The sequence below is a fragment of the Schistocerca piceifrons genome, chromosome X, assembly GCF_021461385.2.
Source record: "Schistocerca piceifrons isolate TAMUIC-IGC-003096 chromosome X, iqSchPice1.1, whole genome shotgun sequence".
NCBI classification, from domain to species: Eukaryota; Metazoa; Arthropoda; class Insecta; order Orthoptera; family Acrididae; genus Schistocerca; species Schistocerca piceifrons.
This window is the reverse complement of record NC_060149.1, coordinates 899,860,558-899,882,959: the sequence shown is the minus strand read 5'-3', so window position 1 is coordinate 899,882,959 and position 22,402 is coordinate 899,860,558. Positions and strand designations below refer to the sequence as shown.

The 22,402-nt window shown below is 39.0% G+C and overlaps 1 protein-coding gene across 3 annotated transcripts in view; it reads left to right on the top strand.

Moving 5' to 3' along the window:
• Window positions 1-22,127, top strand: part of LOC124721554 (glycine betaine reductase ATRR-like) — a 314,803-nt gene extending 292,676 nt beyond the window's left edge. For 2 of the 3 annotated variants that reach the window (XM_047246590.1, XM_047246589.1), the window contains exons 21-24: window positions 3,674-3,882; window positions 16,478-16,711; window positions 16,790-16,948; window positions 21,733-22,126. In XM_047246590.1, coding sequence (XP_047102546.1) covers window positions 3,674-3,882; window positions 16,478-16,711; window positions 16,790-16,948; window positions 21,733-21,876 — 746 coding nt within the window. In that variant the 3' untranslated portion in view covers window positions 21,877-22,126. Of the gene's footprint in view, window positions 1-3,673; window positions 3,883-16,477; window positions 16,712-16,789; window positions 16,949-21,732 lie in introns of all 3 variants that reach the window. The other variant, XM_047246588.1, reaches the window with a different exon arrangement.
• The last annotated feature ends 275 nt before the right edge of the window (window positions 22,128-22,402 follow it).

Below are 22,402 nucleotides of genomic sequence, written 5' to 3'. Positions count from 1 at the left end.
TTTGGGCAATGAAGACCTTCTTTCTTAAAGATGAGTTACCCCAGAACATTATTTCATATGACATTACTGAATGAAAATAATCAAAATATGTCAGCTTACTGATTTCTCTCTCCCCAGATTTTGCTATGATTCTAAGTGTAAATGTGGCTGAACTAAGTAGTTTTAGGAGTTCCAAAATGTGTTTTTTTCCAATTTAAATTATCATCAATATGGACACCTAAGAATGTTGAAGTTTCCACCCTATATATTCTTTCATCACCATGTGTTACACTTATCAGTGGTGCAGAACCCCTAGAGGTGCAGAACTGAATATGATGTGTCTTTGTGAAATTCAGGGTGAGGCCATTTGCAGAAATCGAGTCAATGATACTTTTTAGAACTATGTTCACCATTTCTGTATGTGTACTGGGATTGATTACAATACTGGTGTCATCTGCAAAAAGAACTAATTCTGCTTGTTGTACATTAGATGGTAGATCATTTACATATATGAGAAACAGTAGTGGACCAAGACTGAGCTTTGAAAAACCCCATAGGTGATTTCTCCCCAGTCAGAATTATGTCCCTGGATTCTATTGGGTGAATTACTACTAAGTACAATTTCCTGCATTCTTTTGGTTAGATATGACATGATCCATTGGTTGGCTATACCATCAATCCCATAAAACTTCAATTTAACTAGGAGTATGCTATGATTCACACAATCAAATGCCTTGGATAGGTCACAGAAAATACCTACCAGTGCTATTTTGATATTTAACGCTTGTAATATATGGTGTGTGAACATGTAAATGGCATTCTCAGTAGAGCAACCCTTCTGAAACCCATACTGTGATTTGCTGAGGATATTACTGTTGCCAAGGTGAGATACTATTCTAGAGTACATCACCTTCTCAAAAATTTTGGAAAATGATGTCAACAGTGAAATAGGTCAGTCAGTAGTTACTGAAAAGAGAAAACAAGCCGTTTCCATGATCACTAGATTTAGATTTATTTTTAAATGTCTTATGAAGGGCCCAAGTGAGGACAACTAATGCCTGATGGAGGAGGAGCTGCTGCCAAATAAAATATCACTTGTGTGGAAAAATGTTCTCAAACCAGCCATGACCGTAACATACAATATCCCTTGTTGGGTTGTTTAGTGTATGTCCCACATAGTTGAACAGTATTCTAAGCTGAAATGCATGAGTGGTTTTCAAGTAGTCTCATTTGTACGCTAACTTTTTTTCCAGTATCCCAGCAATAAAATTAAGTCTACCACCTGCTTGGTGATTGCTCCATTTTATATACCCACAAATTGTTACTCTCATGTATTTGTATGAATTTACTGATTGCAATTGTGACTCACTGATATTGCAGTGGTAGGATACTACCTTTCTGCATTTTGGGAATTGCACAACTACACATTTCTGCACTTTTAAAGCAAGCTGACAATCTTTGCACCACTTTGAAATCTTATCAAGATTATATATTTGTGCAACTTATACAGATATTACTTCATTATAGATAACTGAATCACCTGCAAAAGTCTGAAGTTACAATTATTATACACTTTTCAGGGGCATACTTGATGTTACGTTTAGTTCTGATTTGCCTATAATGACATAAAATATATTTCCATCTAGTTCTGTCAATGACTCTTAATTCCAAATAACAAATTATCTCTGCCCTACTTTACTCACATTTCTTTTTTTATTTGGGAACTTTGAGACTTAGGAGGTTTCATTTTAATCTCCATGTGCTGCATATAAACAGACTAGGTAAGAAAAAGGTTTCCTTTAGGTTTGTGCAGATAATAGAAAATACGACAAAGCTCAGACAAGACAGAAAGGTCACACCACCTCATCTCTGTGAAAAGAATCAACAACACCAACCAACAAATCTGAACAACACGCAGCACATGAAAAGTACTGCAAAATATACAGAAAAAGCTAACACATCTTAACAGTGTTTCTCCAGTTCTCCCACAAAAAATATTAATAATCTGAATATCTGAATAGAAGCCAGGAACATCAACGAGGACACAAAAATTCTGTGTAAAAAAGAGCAACAAGAAAACAATGGTGGATTTTCTAATATGAAGTATCTTCACTGTAACTTCATCCCAGAGGATCAGACTATGAATTATGAACGTTTCGAACATTCTGCACTACCTAGAAAACTTCCTTCAAACTTGCGAGACATAAAAAATATAAATATTTTCAAAAAAAAATCTCTCAGAACATTTATGATAGGAAACTGTTTTGTAGCTCACTTAAACCACACAATACATTCTTAAAAAGACAGAGAAAGAAACTCTCAGACCATATAGAAATATGTACACATGTAACATAGACAGTGTAAGCAACATTGCAATTAAAGTGGTATGGACATAGAATATTGATGCATGCAATCATAATTTCCTAAATGCTACTTATTAGGTATATGTATTGTATTGTTTTGTATTGAACTAGGGTCCTAGAAACAAACGCGAGCCTTCATCCCCGCTGCAGCCCTCAGTGGTTCACAACCCCACAACAGGCTACAGCAGTCCACTCATCCCACTGCCGCCCCACACCGAACCCAGGGTTATTGTGCGGTTCAGCCCCAGTGGAGGCCCCCCTCCCCTCGGGAACTTCTCACACCCACACCAGATGAGTGTAACCCCAAACGTTTGCGTGGTAGACCAATTATGGTATACGTGTACATGGAGATGGTGTTTGCTCACCAGTCGCCGACATAGTGGAACTGAGGTGGAATAAGGGGAATCAGCCCGCATACACCCAGGCAGATGGAAACCCGCCTTAACAACCATCCACAGACTGATCAGCACATTGGACCTCGGCACTAATTCAACAGGCAAATTCATGCCGGGGACTGGCACGTCTTCCCACCCGGAAAGCAGTGCATTAGACTGCATGGCTAACTGGGCAAGCTAGGTATATGTATACTTTTTAGAACTGATGATACAAGTTTGAATGGATCCATACTATGTATGTTGTCTACAGATCCAACTTCAATAAACAAAGATTAATTAAAAATCTAGTCAATGTTTTTACCATTGTGTAATTTGATGTGGGCTGTTAGACAAATATATTGATTTTGATGTGTTGTACTGTACATGCATGTGAACAAGAATTCACAGATGAAATTGCCAGTAACAAAAACAAAATAAAGAGACATTTTTATCCACCCAATGACATCCAGTGTGATGGAATGATATAATTCATACTTGCAAGAGCTTTCACTGAATGAAATTTACACAGTTTCAAAGCTCTTACAATTGCAATAGAGACCATTTAATCAAGAACAGAGGGCATTACTACACCTGATATGCAATACCAACCTAAAAGCAATGGGCACCAAAAGAGCACTATATATTACTTTTCATCTTAGAATTAAAATGACCCAAGAAAAATGTGCGCTAATTTGATTTACCAATTTATCATAATATACTCAGAAAATGTAAAATAACATGAACTGATGACTGTTGTGACTGTGAACATAACTCAAATGTTCACCTCAGGAAGATAGTCTAGTGTAGTATATCAGAGAAATTGGGATGAAAATTGAGGTATAACTACACCTATAGCTATATTGGTTTTATAGGCAAATAAATCGATATGTAGGAATTGTCTGTAAAGACTAACTGTTAGCATAAGTTTTTTATTTTTAATCAGTACATTTTTTACAGGTACTTTGCCTCTTTCTGGACATGTTGCACTTGTGACTGGTGCTTCCTCCGGAATTGGTGCAGCAATCGCTGAGAGCTTAGCTTTGGCAGGAGCCAAAGTGGCAATGGCTGCTCGAAGAGTGGAAAGGCTTAAACAACTTCAGCTAGAAATAGAAGAACAGGGTGCAATGGCTATTGCTGTGCAAATGGATGTCTGCAATGAGGATGAGGTATGCTTACAGAGAACTGCACACAGTTCATAGGACTGAAAAATTTCAGAATTTCATACATATAAGTCTCACATCGAGGGAGAAAAAACTTACCAAGTGCCATATCATTCTTCACATTTCTACATTTACATCTACATGTACACTACTGGCCATTAAAATTGCTACACCAAGAAGGAATGCAGATGATAAATGGGTATTCATTGGACAAATATGTTATACTAGAACTGACAAGTGATTACATTTTCACGCAATTTGGGTGTATAGATCCTGAGAAATCAGTACCCAGAACAACCACCTCTGGCCATAATAACGGCCTTGATATGCCTGGGCATTGAGTCAAACACAGCTTAGATGGCGTGTACAGGTACAGCTGCCCATGTAGCTTCAACACGATACCACAGTTCATCAAGAGTAGTGACTGGCATATTGTGACGAGCCAGTTGCCCAGCCACCATTGACCAGACATTTTCAATTGGTGAGAGATCTGTAGAATGTGCTGGCCAGGGCAGCAGTCGAACATTTTCTGTATCCAGAAAGGCCCGTACAGGACCTGCAACATGCAGTCGTGCATTATCCTGCTGAAATTCAGGGTTTCGCAAGGATCGAATGAAGGGTAGAGCCACGGGTATGAAATGTAACGTCCACTGTTCAAAGTGCCGTCAATGCAAACAAGAGGTGACTGAGACGTGTAACCAATGGCATCCCATACCATCACGCCAGGTGATACACCAGTATGGCAATGACGAATACATGCTTCCAATGTCCGTTCACCGCAATGGTGCAAAACACAGAAGGGACCATAATGATGCTGTAAACAGAACCTGAATTCATCCGAAAAAATGATGTTTTGCCACTCGTGCACCCAGGTTCATTGTTGAGTACACCATCACAGGTGCTCCTGTCTGTGATGCAGCATCAAGGGTAACCGCAGCCATGGTCTCCGAGCTGATAGTCCATACTGCTGCAAACGTTGTCGAACTGTTCGTGCAGATGATTTTTGTCTTGCAAATGTCCCCATCTGTTGACTCAGGTATCGAGACGTGGCTGCACGATCCGTTACAGCCATGCGGATAAGATGCCTGTCATCTCGACTGCTAGTAATACGAGGCCATTGGGATCCAGCACGGCGTTCTGTATTACCCTCCAGAATCAACTGATTCCATATTCTACTAACAGCCATTGGATCTCTACCAACACGGTCAGCAATGTCACGTTACGATAAATCACAATCGCGATAGGCTACAATCCGACTTTTATCAAAGTTGGAAACGTGATGGTACGCATTTTTCCTCCTTACATGAGGCATCACAACAACATTTCACCAGGCAACCCCAATCAACTGCTGTTTGTATATGAGAAATCGGTTGGAAACTTTCTTAATGTCAGCACATTGTAGGCGTCGCCACTGGCGCCAATCTTGTGTGAATGCTCTGAAAAGCTAATCATTTGCATATCACAGCATCTTCTTCTTGTCGGTTAAATTTTGCATCTGTGGCATGTCATCTTCATGGTGTAGCAATTTTAATGGCCAGTACTGTATACTATGCAAATCTCACTTAAGTGCCTGGCAGAGGTTGCATTGAACCACCTTCACAATAATTCTCTATTATTCAACTCTAGAACAGAGCACAGAGAAAATTAACACCTATTTCTTTTTTTGCAAGCTCAAATTTCCCTTATTATGCTGATCGTTTCTCCACAGGTCAGCGTTAACAAAATATTTTTTCATTCAGAGGAGAGTGTAGGTCATTGAAATTTTGTGTGATCTTGCTGCAATAAGAAATGCCTTTGTTTTAATTATGTCCACATCAAATCCTTATCATGTCCATGACATCAAAGCAGCAGTGGCAAATATAGCATTCGATTAATAGGACCAAGAATCTGGTGTTCAGCAATGTACAACAACTCTGTCCCTTCTGACTGTGTAATACTGAATTTGAACTACTTTCAGGAGCACAGTACCTATGTTTAACTGTTTAAAGAAGTGATGTGGCAAATCCTGTGGTTGTATTGTATTTTTATTGGTCCTGTTGTCTACAAAAGCAGCTTATGTATAAGACTTTGGACAAGTTAGCTTATAAATATACAATTGAAAGTAATTACTGCCCCACATTCTCATTTCTACTTCATAAGCACCGCACAGCACAGTAGAGCATACCAACCTATCATTTCACACAGAACATGCTCAACAGTACAATGACCCATTCAGTGAATGACAGCTCCTCAGTGCTGCTAGATCAACACATTGGCAGGCCTATATGGAATTCGTAGAACGCAGCTCCCACAAATTCTGGCCCTCCACTGAACACTTGATATGCTTAGTTTCTGCAGTTTTAGATGCCACCTGGTGCATCTATTAATTTATCCTAGAATGAGTGAATCCAACCTGAATTGAGTATGAACCCCCTTGACAGTGAGCCATACACTTGTAAAATGTACTGCTTTCACCAACATGAGCAAGGAACTGAAGCTGGACATTACCCTATATTTCATACTCACAGGCGATGAAATAACCATCAAATGGATTTTGTGTTTCATGAGAACAGGCAGCCATTATAATAAACTATATCTCTGTTTGTTGGTGTAGAGGTTGGGCATGGAGGGTCAGTCCCTCCCCACAGGTTTAACTCTCAGCAGCCAACTACTGGGCTCTCTTCCTGCAAATACATTCTGTAGATAACTTTCATTGATTTCTGATTTTGGCGAGGACAGTGTGAATGCCTCCCTCTAGAGCCTGAGCAAGAGTGCCACCAGTTATGCCTCTCCTTCTGCCCAGACGCACCAGATCACAAAGATGTCATTAATAAATCTGTACCGTGTCCGGGGACATACCTTCTAGGTCTTCATGAATATCTCTTCCAACAGCCCATGAGTAAATTAGCTTATTAGGGGCCATATTGGCTCCCATAATGGCCCCCTGATGTATTTATAGGTCTGTTCCTCAAAAGTATGGATTAAGTTGGCTAGGGGACAATAAATGAGGTTTTAGGGAAACTTTCGGGTGGAGAGAGTGGAGAGAGTGTTATATGACTGAGAAGCCACATGTTGTCAAGGACAACATACTGAGTTTCTTACTTAAGAAGTCTTCAAGCCACCCACATACCTCCGAACCTATTTGGTATGCTTGTACCTTCATTATCAGTCAGTATTGTCGCACTGTGTCAGATGATTTACAGAAATCTGGGAATATGGAATCTGCCTGTTGCCCGTCATCCATGATTCACAGAATCTCATGTGAGAAAAGGGCAAGCTGAGTTTCACACAAACAATTCTTTTTAAAATTGTGCTGATCTGTGGACAGAGGCTTTTCCCTCTCAAGGAAATTTATTATATTTGAACTCAGAATATTTTCAAGGACTCTTGCAAACTGACATTAAAGATATTAGTCTGCAATTTTGTGGGTCAATTTTTTTACCCTTCTTATATATAGGAGGTGCTTGCACTTTTCTCCAGTCACTTGAGACTTTGCATTGGATGAGAGATTCGCAATAAATGCAAGCAAGGGGCCAATGCTGTAGAGTACTCTCTGTAAAACTGAACTGTGGTTCCATCATGACCTGGTAACATATTTGCTGTCAACTCTTTCAGTCATCTCACTACACCAGTGGTGCTTATTACTATATCCTCCACATGGGAGTTTGTGTGATGGTCAAGCAACAGTATGTTTGTATGATCCTTCTGCATGAAAGATTTTTTACATGTGAAATCTGAAAATTCAGCTCTACTTTGGCTGTCTTCTGCTGCCACACGAGACTGGTCAATGAATGACTGGGCAGAAGCCTTAGACTCACTTAGCGGCTTTACGTAGCACCAGAATTTTCTTCAGTTCTCAAGGTCTATTGCTAAGGTATGACAGTGATAGTTGCTCTTATTCTAATCTAAGAATACTGTAATTTATTGCTCGAACTGTACAAAAAGATGGAAGAAAAAGTACAATACAATTAGTAATACACAAGTGGCCAGTGGAACCTTGATCTCCGGCCTGTGGATTCATTAGGTCCAACAGGGGGCACAGCCGGGAGCTGCGCACACAACTGCTGTCGTATTAGCAGGCCTAGCGGCCTCTAGTGGTCAAATCAAGCATAAACTTCTCATGAGAACTATGAAGCAGTGTACACACAAAATTAGTAATTACAGCACTCCTCTTTGAGTGTGAAGAAGTGAGCTCTGTGCTCATGTCCATTTCTCCTATGGCCGACATAGGTTGCCGTGTCATGTGACGCACTGCCACCCATTTGTAGGGTCAGAAGGGGCATTAGTGTGGACAGGTGCAGTGCCCACCCCACAGTGAGAGGCGATATGGCAAAACAGGTGACATTGGTGTAGCATCCATTTTCATATCCATGTCCAACCCCAGGGAAGGAGATTGTGGCAAAGGTGGCGGAACAGGTGGTGCCAGTTGTGGTGGTGACAGCAGAGCTGGAGGTGTTGCTTATGACAGCACAGCAGCCGGGGTCATGCCGTGGTTCCTGACTGCTGAAGGGGGCACCCACAGCAGAGGAGACAGTTGTGAAAATGTTGGCAGTGGCAACGTAGAAGGTGAGGGCCCCGGCTGCGATGTAGGAGATGGTCAGACAGATGGAGGACACGGGGGTGGCGGAGGCGCACCCACACAAGATCATAGCTGGTTGACATGTTGCAATGCCCACCCCTTAGCTGTGCAAATAATGCACAGGTGTCAGCGATTACCAGTAGCACCCATTTTAGCCAGTGGCCAAATCCTTGAGGCCAAACAGCTGTGCCAGGCCAGAAGCGTTTTGGCGCTGGTGCAGGTGGGCAACCTAGTGTTGGCTGAAGCAGGCTGACGACCGTGTGACACCTCTGCCAGACTCTTATTGCCAACAGGGGTGAACCTATAAGAACTGGGAAACTGGCCAAAAGTTACTTTTGGTGACAGATCTAAAACGTACTTTTCCTCTGAGTCTTAAATGTTTATACTAGTCATTCCGCTTCCGTTTTTGATCTTTCGATTAAAGGTGAAAAGGAGAAGCTGTGACATGATAAACACCATGTCTTTTACAAAAATCTTCAAATTCCTGAGATATGAACTGGGGGCCATTGTCTGTAATTAACGTATATGGAAGACCTTCCGTTGCAAACATTTTTGACAAACTGGAGATTGTTGCTGCCACAAAAGTAAACAGACAATGCATCACATACAGAAACTTGAAATAAGCATAAATTACAATTAGACAGTAGAAATTCAAAAAAGTCCTGAAAAATCTACATGAATTCAGTCCCAAGGCTGCTGTGGATCCAGTCACAGTGACAAAGCAGCACAGGGAGTCACACAATTGGTGGCACTCTGCAGGCAGGCTGCATCAGCTTGTGCTATTTCCTCCATCAATGGGTGCCCAAAAAACAATTCTGCATGCTAATGCTTTTGTACGTGACACACCCCAGTGGTTCACATTTAATAAATAAACACACAACCTCACACCGAAGGGCAAACAGAAGTACAACCCGACGAGTGGTGTCCTCTGTAGCAGCACTCTATCCCAGACAGAAAGACAAAGTTGCAATGCAAAATAATTTCTCAGAGGATCAGAGGCACAGCCTGATGGCTTTTCCAGTCAGCCGTGTTGCACAAAAGAAACAGCTTTGCTTAAAATAGGATCCACAGCTACTGTGGTTGCAATTTTAGTGCTAGTAATAGGACAACCATCACCATCTAAATGAAAACAAAGTAATTTCTCCTTATCAAACTCTGGATTCGAACCAGTCAGCAAACACAATAAGGTGTCAGCATTTGCATGTTGCACTGTAGGTTGAAAATGTATCTCATAATTGTATCCCGACAGGAAAAGAGCCCACTGCTACAAGCACTGCGTGGCTCTGTCCAGCAAGGATGCTGAAGGGTTAAAAAGAGACACCAGTGGTTTGTGGTCTGTGATTAGGTGAAACTTAGGCCCATATAGAAAAACATGAATTTCTTTTTAGAACATACACGATCACCAAAGCCTCTTTCTCTATCTGAGAATAATGCTGTTGTGCTGAATTTAAGAATTTAGAGGCCTATGCAACAGGGTGTTCAGAACTGTCTGCAAACTTATGAGTAAGGATGGTGCCAAGACCAAACTGAGATGCACATCTGTTGCCGTGTTGGCCCAGCTGAAAAGTGACCAAACAAGGGGCTGACTGCAGCTTATATTTCAACAATAACTTAAACGGCCCAGTCACAAGTTGGGGACCAGTAGAAAGGAACATCTTTATGTAATAGTGCATGGAGCAGTTGTGCCACAGTAGCAGCATCTGGTATGCATTTGTGGTAGTACACAATTTTGCCTAATAAGGCCTGTAATTCCTTGATGGATATGAGGTGTGGCAATCCTGCAATAGAATCAGCATGCTGGCACAATGGTTTAATGCCAGCATGCGATACTTCAAAATCCAAATAAATAATGAATGGTTGAAAAAACTGTGTCATGTCCAAACTGCAATTTAACATTGCACACTGTAAAACAGAAAATAGAGCATGGTGATTCTGCAAATTTTCCTTTGTAGAGGCACCAGACACCACTATGTCATCTAAATAGTTGATGCAACATGAAACTGATGCAATAAGTTGCTCTAAAAAGCACTGAAAAATAGCTGGTGCACTTGCCACAACAAAAGGCAAAAGCTGGTACTGATGAGCGTGAAATGGGATATTGATAACTAAAAGGGGTTTAGATTCATTGTAGAGTGGCAGCTGTAAATAAGTATTCCTCTACCAAGTAAATCTTTGAAAGATAATGACCCTCCCTGATAATTTTGTGAACAGCTCATGAGGTCATGGCAAAGGATAGGTATCAGTGCCTGACTGCATTAATAGATTTTCAAAAATCACCACAGAGGCATAATTTACTCAGTAGCTTTTTCACTACCACCAATGGTGCTGACCATTCACTGGAAAAAGCGGTTGAATAACATTAAGGGACTGAAGATGATCTAATTCTGCTTTTACTTGATTCCATAAAGTTAGCAGTAAAGTACCAAGAAAAAACTGGGGTGGGCAGACTGTTTCATTGTAATATGAGCCTGAAATTCTGTTGCACAGCCCAGTCCTGGAGAAAATACAGAGGAAAATTGGACACAGAGAGCATCTAACTGTTGATATGGAACTTAATCAGAAAGCAAATGCACTTCAGCATTGATGAATATTTCAAACAGTTTAAAAGTTTTCAAATCAAACAGATTTTCAGTTAAGCACTATCCACAACTAAGAACGTTAATGAACGAATCATAGCCTTGTAAGTCACAGGTGCAGAAAACTGATCAAGAATGGGAATCTGTTGTTTGTGATAACTCACCATCCTCCATGACAATGGAGTCAGAAGGGGAGAACCCAAGTCTACATAAGTCTGAGAATTCACCAATGTTGCTGCTGCACCAGTATCCACCTGCATTCTCAATGACTTGTTAAACACACACGCTCTAGTGTATAATTTGCTTTGAGACATCATCACTGAACACACTGTTCACATCCAAGTTCATTTCATCCTCGCTCAGGTTTGGAAAGGAGTTACATACAGAAACAATATTTCCTTTCTTATGACACCTATTACAGTTTGCCCAGTGCTTGGTACATGGGATCCATTCATGTTGAATGAAGCAGTATGGGCACGAAGGCAGCGGAGCGCAAGGCTGTCACTGATGTGATGCGGGCTGTTGTTGTCGCAAACACCAATTACCTACACGATGCTGAGGCATCTGCTGGACTGCTGCTATAGCATCTACGTTCCCTTGTGAGCTGACTGAAGGTTGGGATGGTTGATAGGAACTGATTTCTGAAACTTTGGACAAGGTTTCTATCAGACTACCAATAGCCCTTGAGCTTCAAATGACTGAGCTATGTTAAATACTTGCCTAAGTGTAGGACTTACACACTGTAGATCTCACTCTCCAATTTCCCTATCAGGAGCAAGATGTATAATTGCATCATCTGATTTCTCTGATCATATAATTGAAACCATCTGATTGGCATAGGCTCTTTTTGCTGCTATTGGCAGCGGTAAAACTCCACACAAGCAGCAGTAATGTAAGTTCACAATGATAGGTAGAAAGTAACTCTCACATCTGATCAAAAGAAAGACTTGAAGGTTCTTGTATGGGGGTGAGCTGGCACAGCAACTGATACCTGCAAGGTGAAATCCATGACAAAAAAGGACCTCGCACAGGATTACGTCTGTTACCTAAAGTGTCTAGAAATGTTGCTGCAGGCATTTTTGGTAAGAGTCTCAGTCTTCTTCTGCATCATCATATGCAGGAAACAGATGCAGATGAGTTGTTGGCAATACCACAAGTTATGCCAATGTAGTCATTAAACTGAAAATAGCAATTGTCAGTGCCTGCTGTTGCTCAAGAAGAGATTTAAGCACTGCCTCCATGGAAACTAAACTCAAAGGAGTAATGACTGATGTGGAGCACATGGAGACAATCCCATCCTCATTGCCAAAAAGTGTTTTAACCCAGTAACATTGTAATTTATTGCTTGAGCAGTACACACATGGAAGACAAGGTATAATACAATTAGCAGTACACAGGTGACCAGTGGAGCCTTGTGCTCTGTCTTATATATTCATTAGTTCCAGTGATGCCAGCAGGCTGCACATGCAACTGCTGTCATATTAGCAGGCCGCATATCCTCCAGTGGCCAAATCAAGCACAAACTTCATTCACGAACTATGAAGCAGTGCACACAAAAAATTGATAGTTAAAGCATTTTTAAGCTTCACACATCAATCTTCTTACAGATGCATGAATTTCTATTAATTTACCTGTTGTCATTTGCACATTCTCTTTTGAACCGAGAGTGCAACAGACTTTGCTTCCTCGGCATTTTTCAATTCCATTGTTAAACCACAGTGGGTCATTTCTATTCTTGATCCATTTACTCGGCACATACTTCTCCCAAGTATGATTTATAATCTACTAAAATTTTGCCCCTAATTCCTCTATGTTCATTGTACTGGAACTGATGTCAGTTCAGTTCTAGTGGGATGCTAACAATTGTCTATCTGCTCTTTCTAGCAGAAATACTCTCCTGGCCTTCTTGATTGAATTATTAATTTTAGTAACCAAAGTCACTGTAGTATTTTAAGGAAGGTAATTGAAATGTCCAGAAGTATGCACATACTGACAGAAATAAGTAAAGCAGGTTAGTAAGACTAAAACTATATGGGATATTTTCAAATGGGAGATAGGACAGTAATTCAGAGGACAAGCTACCATAACAATTAGACTAAATGTCTGTGTTGTTACTGAGTTGCAAGTACTTTTAACAATCACTTTCTAAATGTAGCAGCAAATATAAGATACAATAGTTCAGCAGAAGAAGCAGAGGATATATTAAAAATGTCATTCTACAAAATTTTAAGCAACTTGAAGTAGCACCAACATACTGAAATTAATGGAATTAATTAAATTCTAAAAAACTGAAGCTCATGTGATGTTGATGGAATTTTAAACAGAATTCTGAAAAGTTGTTCCAACTTAATAAGTAACATTCTTAGTGATATATGCAATGCACTGCTGGCACAGGGAATTTTTTCAGACAGGTTAAAAAAAAAAAGCAATGCTAAACCTCTTCATAAGAAAGGGGACAAGACATAATTAAACAGTTTTCATAAAGTTTCCTTGCTGACATCTTTTTCCAAAGTATTTTGGAAATTAATGTACTCAAGTGTTATCTCACACTTAAGTTGAAACAATTTACTTAACATTTTCACAGTTTGGCTTCCAGATGGGTTGCTCAACAGAGAAGGCTATTTACACATTTACTCATGAAACAGTACAAGCCTTAAATGATAATATATCATCCGTTGGTATTTTTGTGATCTTTCTGAGGCATTTGATTCTGTAGGTCATATTACTCTAGTAGGAAAACCTTAAGTTTTATGAATCGATGGCTTTATGTATACCTGGTTTGAAACATACTTAACAAACAATGTGAAAAGTTATGCTAAATAATTCAAACAATGTTGGAAGGGCAGAAAATTTTTGTGGCTTGGGAAAAATCACAATGGGAGTCCCACAGGGCTCAATTTTGTGGAAACTTCTATTCCATATTTACATGAATGACCTCCCACTTAACATTCAGTTAGAAGAATTGGTAAAAGCAGTTCTCAGAACATGAATTCTCCCCAAATTTTGAAAAAAACACACTGTATTCAGATCTGTACAACAAAAACAATCATACTAACAATTCTATTGATGCAGCACATAAGCAGTACTCAGTAAATATGATAGAATGCTCAAAATTTTTGGAAGTACATATTGATGAAAACTTGAACTGGAGGAAGCATATTACTGACCTTCTTGAACAATTAGTTCACCTAATTTTGCTCTTTGTATAACTGCTAGTCTTGGACAAACAAATCAACCTCCTGGCGTATTTTTCAAATCTCCACTCAACAGCCTCTTATGGAATAATTTTCTGGTGTAGCTCATCACTCAGATTCATCAAAAGCCACAGCAACATTTCAAAAGTGGTGTTGAACTTTATTCCATTTTTCAAGTGAAATTTAATGGAAATTCCTTGATCCATCTTTTTCAAAAGTAAAAATTCACTGAGCACTCAAAAATATGTATAACCTTTTTGAGTGCCAACAATACATCAAATATTCAAAACAGCTGAAAATGAAAACATGTATCAGGAACATATGTACCAACGAGATTTTAAAAAAATTGAAAACTATATGTATAAAAGCCTCAAAATAATAAAAAAAATCCCATTATTTTTTGATCACACATTGTATATTATCTCTATACCAAAGTTGACTTAGCATTTACTGATACACCATCTTTGGCTTCCTACTCTCTCTCACACCTCTCCCTTCATCTTTGTGTACTCTTGTCCAAAAAACAGTTGTTTCCTTCTTGTCATTTAAACTTGTTGACATCAGAATGTTGAATATAATGAACGATGTAAAAATAAATCAAAAATCAAAGTTTCCTGTGAATGAAAATAAAGCTCTACAGGAACATTAATGTAGCATAAGTTTGCCATCCTTTCAAGTAAAAATGAGGATAATACACTACTGGCCATTAAAATTGCTACACCAAGAAGAAATGCAGATGATAAATGGGTATTCATTGGACAAATATATTATACTAGAACTGACTTTTGATTACGTTTTCACGCAGTTGGGGTGCATAGATCCTAAGAAATCAGTACCCAGAACAACCACCTCTGGCCGTAATAACAGCCTTGATATGCCTGGCCATTGAGTCAAACAGAGCTTGGATGGCATGTACAGGTACAGCTGCCCATGCAGCTTCAACACGATACCACAGTTCATCAAGAGTATTGACTGGCGTATTGTGATGAGCCAGTTGCTTGGCCACCATTGACCAGACGTTTTCAATTGGTGAGAGATCTGTAGAATGTGCTGGCCAGGGCAGCAGTCGCACATTTTCTGTTTCCAGAAAGGCCTGTACAGGACCTGCAACATGTGGCCATGCACAATCCTGCTGAGATTTAGGGTTTTGCAGGGATTGAATGAAGCGTAGAGCCATGGGTCGTAACACATCTGAAATGTAACGTCCACTATTCAAAGTACCATCAATGCGAACAAGAGGTGACCGAGACGTGTAACCAGTGGTACCCCATACCATCATGCCAGGTAATACACCAGTATGGCGATGACGAATACCCGCTTCCAAGGTGCGTTCACCGCGATGACACCAAACACGGATGTGACCATCATGATGCTGTAAACAGACCCTGGATTCATCCGAAAAAATGACGTTTCACCATTCGTGCACCCAAGTTCATCGTTGAGTACACCATCGCAGGCGCTCCTGTCTGTGATGCAGCATCAAGGGTAACCACAGCCATGGTCTCCGAGCTGATAGTTCATGCTGCTGCAAACATCGTCGAACTGTTCGTGCAGATGGTTGTTGTCTTGCAAATGTCCCCATCTGTTGACTCAGGTACCGAGATGTGGCTGCACGATCAATTACAGCCATGTGCATAAGATGCCTGTCATCTCGACTGTTAGTGATACGAGGCCGTTGGGATCCAGCATGGCGTTCCGTATTACCCTCCTGAACCCACCAACTCCCTATTCTGCTAACAGTCATTAGATCTCGACCAACACGGGCAGCAATGTCACAATACGATAAACGGCAATCATGATAGGCTACAATCCAACCTTTATCAAAGTCGGAAACGTGATGGTACGCATTTCCCCTCCTTACACGAGGCATCACAACAATGTTTCACCAGGCAACGCCGGTCAACTGCTCTTTGTGTATGAGAAATTGGTTGGAAACTTTCCTAATGTCAGGTTCTAGGTGTCACCACTGGGGCCAACCTTATGTGAATGCTCTGAAAAGCTAATCATTTGCATATCACAGCATCTTCTTCCTGTCGGTTAAATTTCGCAACTGTAGCACATCATCTTTGTGGTGTAGCAATTTTAATGGTCGGTAGTGTAACTAAATCAATTTAAGAGCTAGCTGATGATGTTAATTTATCTGTAAATGTGGAGTTTTCTCACTCCTAAAATATTTATCCTGTGGTTACCATACATTAAACTCTTAGAACTAAATGCACTATGTTGTGTGATAATGTCACCTTGATACCAATAACCTCAAATTTTCCTTTTAGGTGTGTGGAGGAGTGAAAAAAACAGAATCATTGTTAGGACCTATCAGCATATTGATAAATAATGCTGGAGTTATGTATTACACGTTAATGAAAAACCTAAAATTATCTGATTGGAAAAAAATGGTGGATGTGAATATAAATGGTGTTTTGACTTGTCTGTCTGCAGTGTTGGGTGGGATGGTAGACAGAAAGTGTGGACATATTATAAACATATCATCTGATGCTGGAAGGAAGGTGAGGCTTCTGAAAGTGCTACTATACAAAAGTTTGCTGTAAGACCCTCATAACATTTTCTCTTTGTTTCTTTTTCAGGCATATGCTGGACTTGCTGTATATTCAGGCACAAAGTTTTTTATTGAAGCTTTGTCAAGGTCGCTAAGGGAAGAAGTAGTGGGAACAGGTATCAAAGTAACTTGTATACAACCAGGTGATGTCAAAACAGAGATCCATGGTCACTCAACAGATGTAGAAGTGAGTATCAAACCATGTTTGACTTTTACTCATTGGTAAAGATATTAATAATTTGTCTCAGTTTAGTATTTCAGTATACAATATTCTATACATTTTGAGAATGGCTGTAAAGATAAAGCAGCAAAAGATGCTCCAGTAAAAATTAGGTTGAAAATAGTTCTGCAATTTCAACACCAACTTTCTAGTCAGACCAAAAGCTACAAGGTGTACAACTTTGCTCCCGCTGTTTGCCGATTGGTGGTGACTACGGTAAGTAGCGGTCGAAAGAGACAGATTGCAGATGTTAGGCAGTCAGCTTGGACCTCAGTCAACATAACCTCATTCAAACATTACTCGATTTGTGTCTGCATCATAAAGTTGTTCTTGATTGAAAATGTCAGTTTACAACCCTAATTCTTGTCATTTGCGGGAGGTCTTACTGTTTTGTTTCAGTATGAAGAAAACAGCTGCTGAGTCTCATCAAATGTCCTCAAGTATATATGTTAAGGACACTATTAGTCAAAGAACGTGTTGAGTGGTTTCAACGCTTCACAAACGGTGATTTCAATGTCATAGACCAGCATAGTGGTGGAAGAGAGAATGTTTTTGAAGATGCATAATTGGAGACATTGCTGACTGAAGACTCATGTCAAACTCAAGAAGAATTGGCACGATTAGAGGGAGTGACACAGCAAGCCATTCCAAAATGTCTCAAGGCTATGGGCATGATTCAGAAAGAAGGAACTTGGGTCCTGTGTGAGCTGAAATCAAGAGATGTTGAACAGCATTTGTGTGTTAGTGAACAGTTGATTCAGAGGCAAAAACGGAAGCGATTTCTGCATCGCATTGTGACTGGGGATGAAAAATGGGTTTATTACAATAACACTAAATGCAGATAATCATGGGGATATCCCGGCCAGGCTTCCACGTCGACGGCCAAACCGAATATTCACGGCTCCAAGGTGAAGCTCCTCATTTGGTGGGACCAGCTTGGCGTTGTGTACTATGAGGTGTTAAAACCACGTAAAGCAATCACAGGTGCTCATTATCGAATGAAATTAATGCATTTGAGCAGAGCATTAAAAGGCAAATGGCTGCAATACAGCGAGAGGCCTGATAAAGTGATTTTGCAGCATGACAATGCTCAACCCCGTGTTGCAGAAGAGGTCAGAATGTACTAGGGAACATTAAAGTGGGAATTCCTACCCCACCTGCTTTATACTCCAGACATTGATCTCTCTGACTATCACCTGTTTCACTACAGTCGCAGGTTCGAATCCTGCCTCGGGCATGGATGTGTGTGATGTCCTTAGGTTAGTTAGGTTTAAGTAGTTCTAAGTTCTAGGGGACTGATAACCTCAGAAGTTAAGTCCCATAGTGCTCAGAGCCATTTGAACCATTTGAACTATCACCTGTTTAGATCAATGGCAGATGGCCTAGCTGACTAGCACTTCCAATCTCATGAAGAAGTCACAAAATGAATCGATTCATGGATCGCTTCAAAAGATGAACAATTTTTTCAACACAGGATTCGTACACTGCCCAAAAGATGGGAAAAAGTAGTAGCCAGTGATGAAAAATACTTTGAATGATACATGTGAAATCAATTTGTTTCATTAAAGCTTCAAATGGTGGGGAAAAAATGGTGGAAGCAAAGTTGTACACCTTGTACAATTGATTGGTAGTAAGTAAATACCTTCCAAATGATTCTACCAGTCATTTTACATTTGTGTGTCTGTTCAACAAGTCACTGTAAAGTGTGAAAAATTGATATTTGTTTTAATAAGGTAAAATGGGTACATTTCCTTTCAATTCAAAGATAGAGCTTAGGAATCATATAATCTTCTATGCTTCCATGTGTGCTGTAGTCAGACCATATACTTACAAAATATGTTTGAGTGGTAACCAGGGTCTCTGAAAATAATCCTAGGTGGCTCACTGGAAACTACTTCTTGAAATATATTTTTTTTGTTTGATATTGTGCATCTTTCATGAAGTATCATCCATTCCAGGTTCTTCAGTTTTTCATCTTTCTAATCTCCCCTATTACACACACACTTGATACCCCATGTTATTGCAATCTTGTAATGACACCATATACTTCATAAATATTTTAGTAGATCTTAATTCCTTCCATGTACTGACAGCAGTTTCTTATGTCATAAAAATAAAGTGAAACCTACCACATTCTTCATTTGTAGCTGAACCTATGTGAGCATTTCATTTAACATCCAATCATACTTCCAACATACATACATCAATATTTGTTCCATATCATGAATACAACATTTTGTAATATTGTAGAATGTATCACTTTAACATAAGTTTTTTTACACAAAATAATTAATTTTTTATTTTTATTTATTTATTTATTTATTTTTACAGTTGCTACTACAGCTCTAAAAATTCACCTATTGATTAGAAGGAGTTGCCATTCATAAATTCTTTTAATTTGTTTTTAAATGTTGTTTGGCTGTCTGCCACACTTTTAATGCTATTTGGCAAATGACCAAAGATTTCTGTGGCAGCATAATTCACCCCTTTCTTTGCCAGAGTCAGATTTAACTCAGAATAGTGAAGATCAACCTTTCTTGTAGCTATGCACTTTGCTGTTAATTTTGAATTTGGATCCATTATTAATAACAAATTTCATAAGTGAATATATGTATTGTGAAGGTAGTGTGAATATCCCAAGTTCCTTAAATAAATCTCTGCAAAATGATCTTGGGTGGGCTCCAGCTATTATTCTAATTACATGCTTTTGTGTAATGAATACTTTTTCTCTTAATGATGAATTGCTCCAAAATATGATGCCATATGAAAGCAGTGAATGAAAATAGGCACAGTAGGCTAATTTAATGATATGTTTATCACCAAAATTTGCAATAACCCTAATAGCATACGCAGCTGAACCTAACAGTTTCAGCAGACCATCGATGTGTTTCTTCCAGTTCAATTTCTCATCAATGCACACACCCAGAAATTTTTAATATTCTGCCTTACCAACAGACTTTTGTTCATAGTCTATATTTATCAATGGTGGTTTGCCATTTGCTGTACAGAATTATATATACTGTGTTTTCTCAAAATTTAGTGAGAGCCCATTTGCAAAGAACCACTTAATAATCTTCTGAAAGACATTATATACAGTTTCATCAGCTGGTTACTCAGCACCGAATATAAAGTGGCAAGTCATTAATATTACGAACAATAAGGGACCCAAGACTGAACCCTGTGGGACACCATTCTTGATACCTCTCCAGTTAGAGAAATCTGCTGATTCTTGAAGACTATCTGTACTGTTAATTTCAACCTTCTGCATTCTTCCAGTTAAATATGAATTAAACTATTTGTGTACTGTCCCACTCATACCACAATACCTAAGCTTATCTAGAAGAATTTCATGATTCACATAATCAAAAGCCTTTGAGAGATCACAAAATATTCAAATGAGTGATGGTCAGTTATTCAATGCATTTGATATTTGATCAGTGAGAGCATATATAGCATTTTCTGTTGAAAAGTCTTTCTGAAAACTGAACTGATATTTTGTTAGTACTTCATTTTTACAAATATGTGATGCTGCTCTTGAATACATTACTTTTTCAAGAATGTTAGATAAAGCTGTCAGAAGTGAGATTGGGTGTTAGTTGTTAGCATCAGACCTATCCCCATATAGCATATTTCAGTCTATCTGGAAAAATGCCCTGTTTCAGTGATCTACTATGTATCTTGCTGAGTATCCCACTCACCTATCGGGAACAAGCTTTTAGTACTTTGTTGGAAATGCCATAAATTCCATGTGAGCTTTTACTTTTGAGTGAATTTATTATTTTTCTAATTCCAGTAGGAGAGGTGGGCTGAATTTCGATTTTATAAAATTGCATAGGTATTGACTCTTCCATGTAATGCCTTGCATTTTCTAATGTGCTGACTGAAATAAGACTTCCACTTGGTGGCCGAACCCATCTCGGACCTCTCAGCCAACAATGCCATGTGATCATTTCATTTCATCATCCCAGCCAATTTACCCTTTCCTTTCCTATTGAGATGCAAGCCATGTCTTGTGAAGTCCCACCTACCAATACCATCAACAGGAACCAAACCTATGCCTGACAAAGTAGCCAACCGAAGTAGCTGATCTAGCTCCATATTGACCTTCCTGACAGAGATGTTCAATTGGGGCTGATCATACCGCATGAAAGCAGGAAACAAGCCAACATTTGTATGGTTCATTGCAGATGCTACTTTTAGTCTAAAGTATGTAAATTATGTAAGTATATAGTCTAATTCAATAATCCTGATGTCAAGGTCATTTTTTACAGTTGACAAAATGCACAATTTTTGGCTCTGAGTTGATATTTGTGTACTAAATTTTTTCACTTTCTTGCACATAATCATACATATTTACATAATTTGCTGAAGTTTAAGGATAAAACCGAGCATATGTTCTCGACTGAGCATGACACAAGTTACAGATCAATTAGTTCAAATACATTTATTATTATGTGAACTAAATACAAATTATACATAAATTATGTTATGGAAGTTCTCAGTGTTCTAAAATATTGTAGTCACAAGTGTACATGAAATGAAACAGTGTATATTCATGAGATGTAGATTTATTATAAAGCTCCTCAGGCTACCTTCAACTCTTGATGTACATTATATGTCTACATAAAGGCTATTTTACATGATGAATATGTCACGGGGGTTTGACATAATGCTATGGTTAAAACCTTATCATTATCCCTGAAGTTGATCACAAATATGAGGAACTGTTACACTTTCATTTCTGTTTTCAGGCAAAAGAAATGTATGATGCCAGTGATAAGGTAAAGATTTTAACACCAAATGATGTTGCGCAGGCAGTAATTTATGCTCTTACACAACCTGATTATTGTGCTGTGAATGAGATTCTCCTGGAGCCCCAGGAAGCTCCCATATGAAATGTGATGTCAGTTTTTCCTTTGTGTGGTAGATCTAAAATATTTTGAATTTAGTTGCTTGTCTGCATTACCAAAACTGTAGTGCAGTCTAAGGGAGTTTATTTGAGAAAGCTGACACTGTATGTAGTATTACAATTAAGTTATTCAGTGTAAATTGACTCAATACATTTTTATATTGTTTTGTTCCTCACCTTTTGTAGTATACTAAATAAAAAAAAAAAAAAAAACAAATAAAATTTAATGTCTTTGTTTACCATCCACATCTGAACTACAGACATAACAATGCGTATAATCTCTCCTGTATGCAAACTAAATGGATTGTAAATGTACATCATGAGATAAATAAACCACAATTCCTAATACTTGTCATTTTTCAAACAATTCTACCACCAAATTAAAACAGTGGAAAGTCCAGGATGGAGTAACAGCCACATGAAATGGACAGAATATTACTCATCACACAAAGAAGGCACTGAGTCACAGACATAATGCTATAAATTGTAGTAACCTAAACCAACCACAGGAA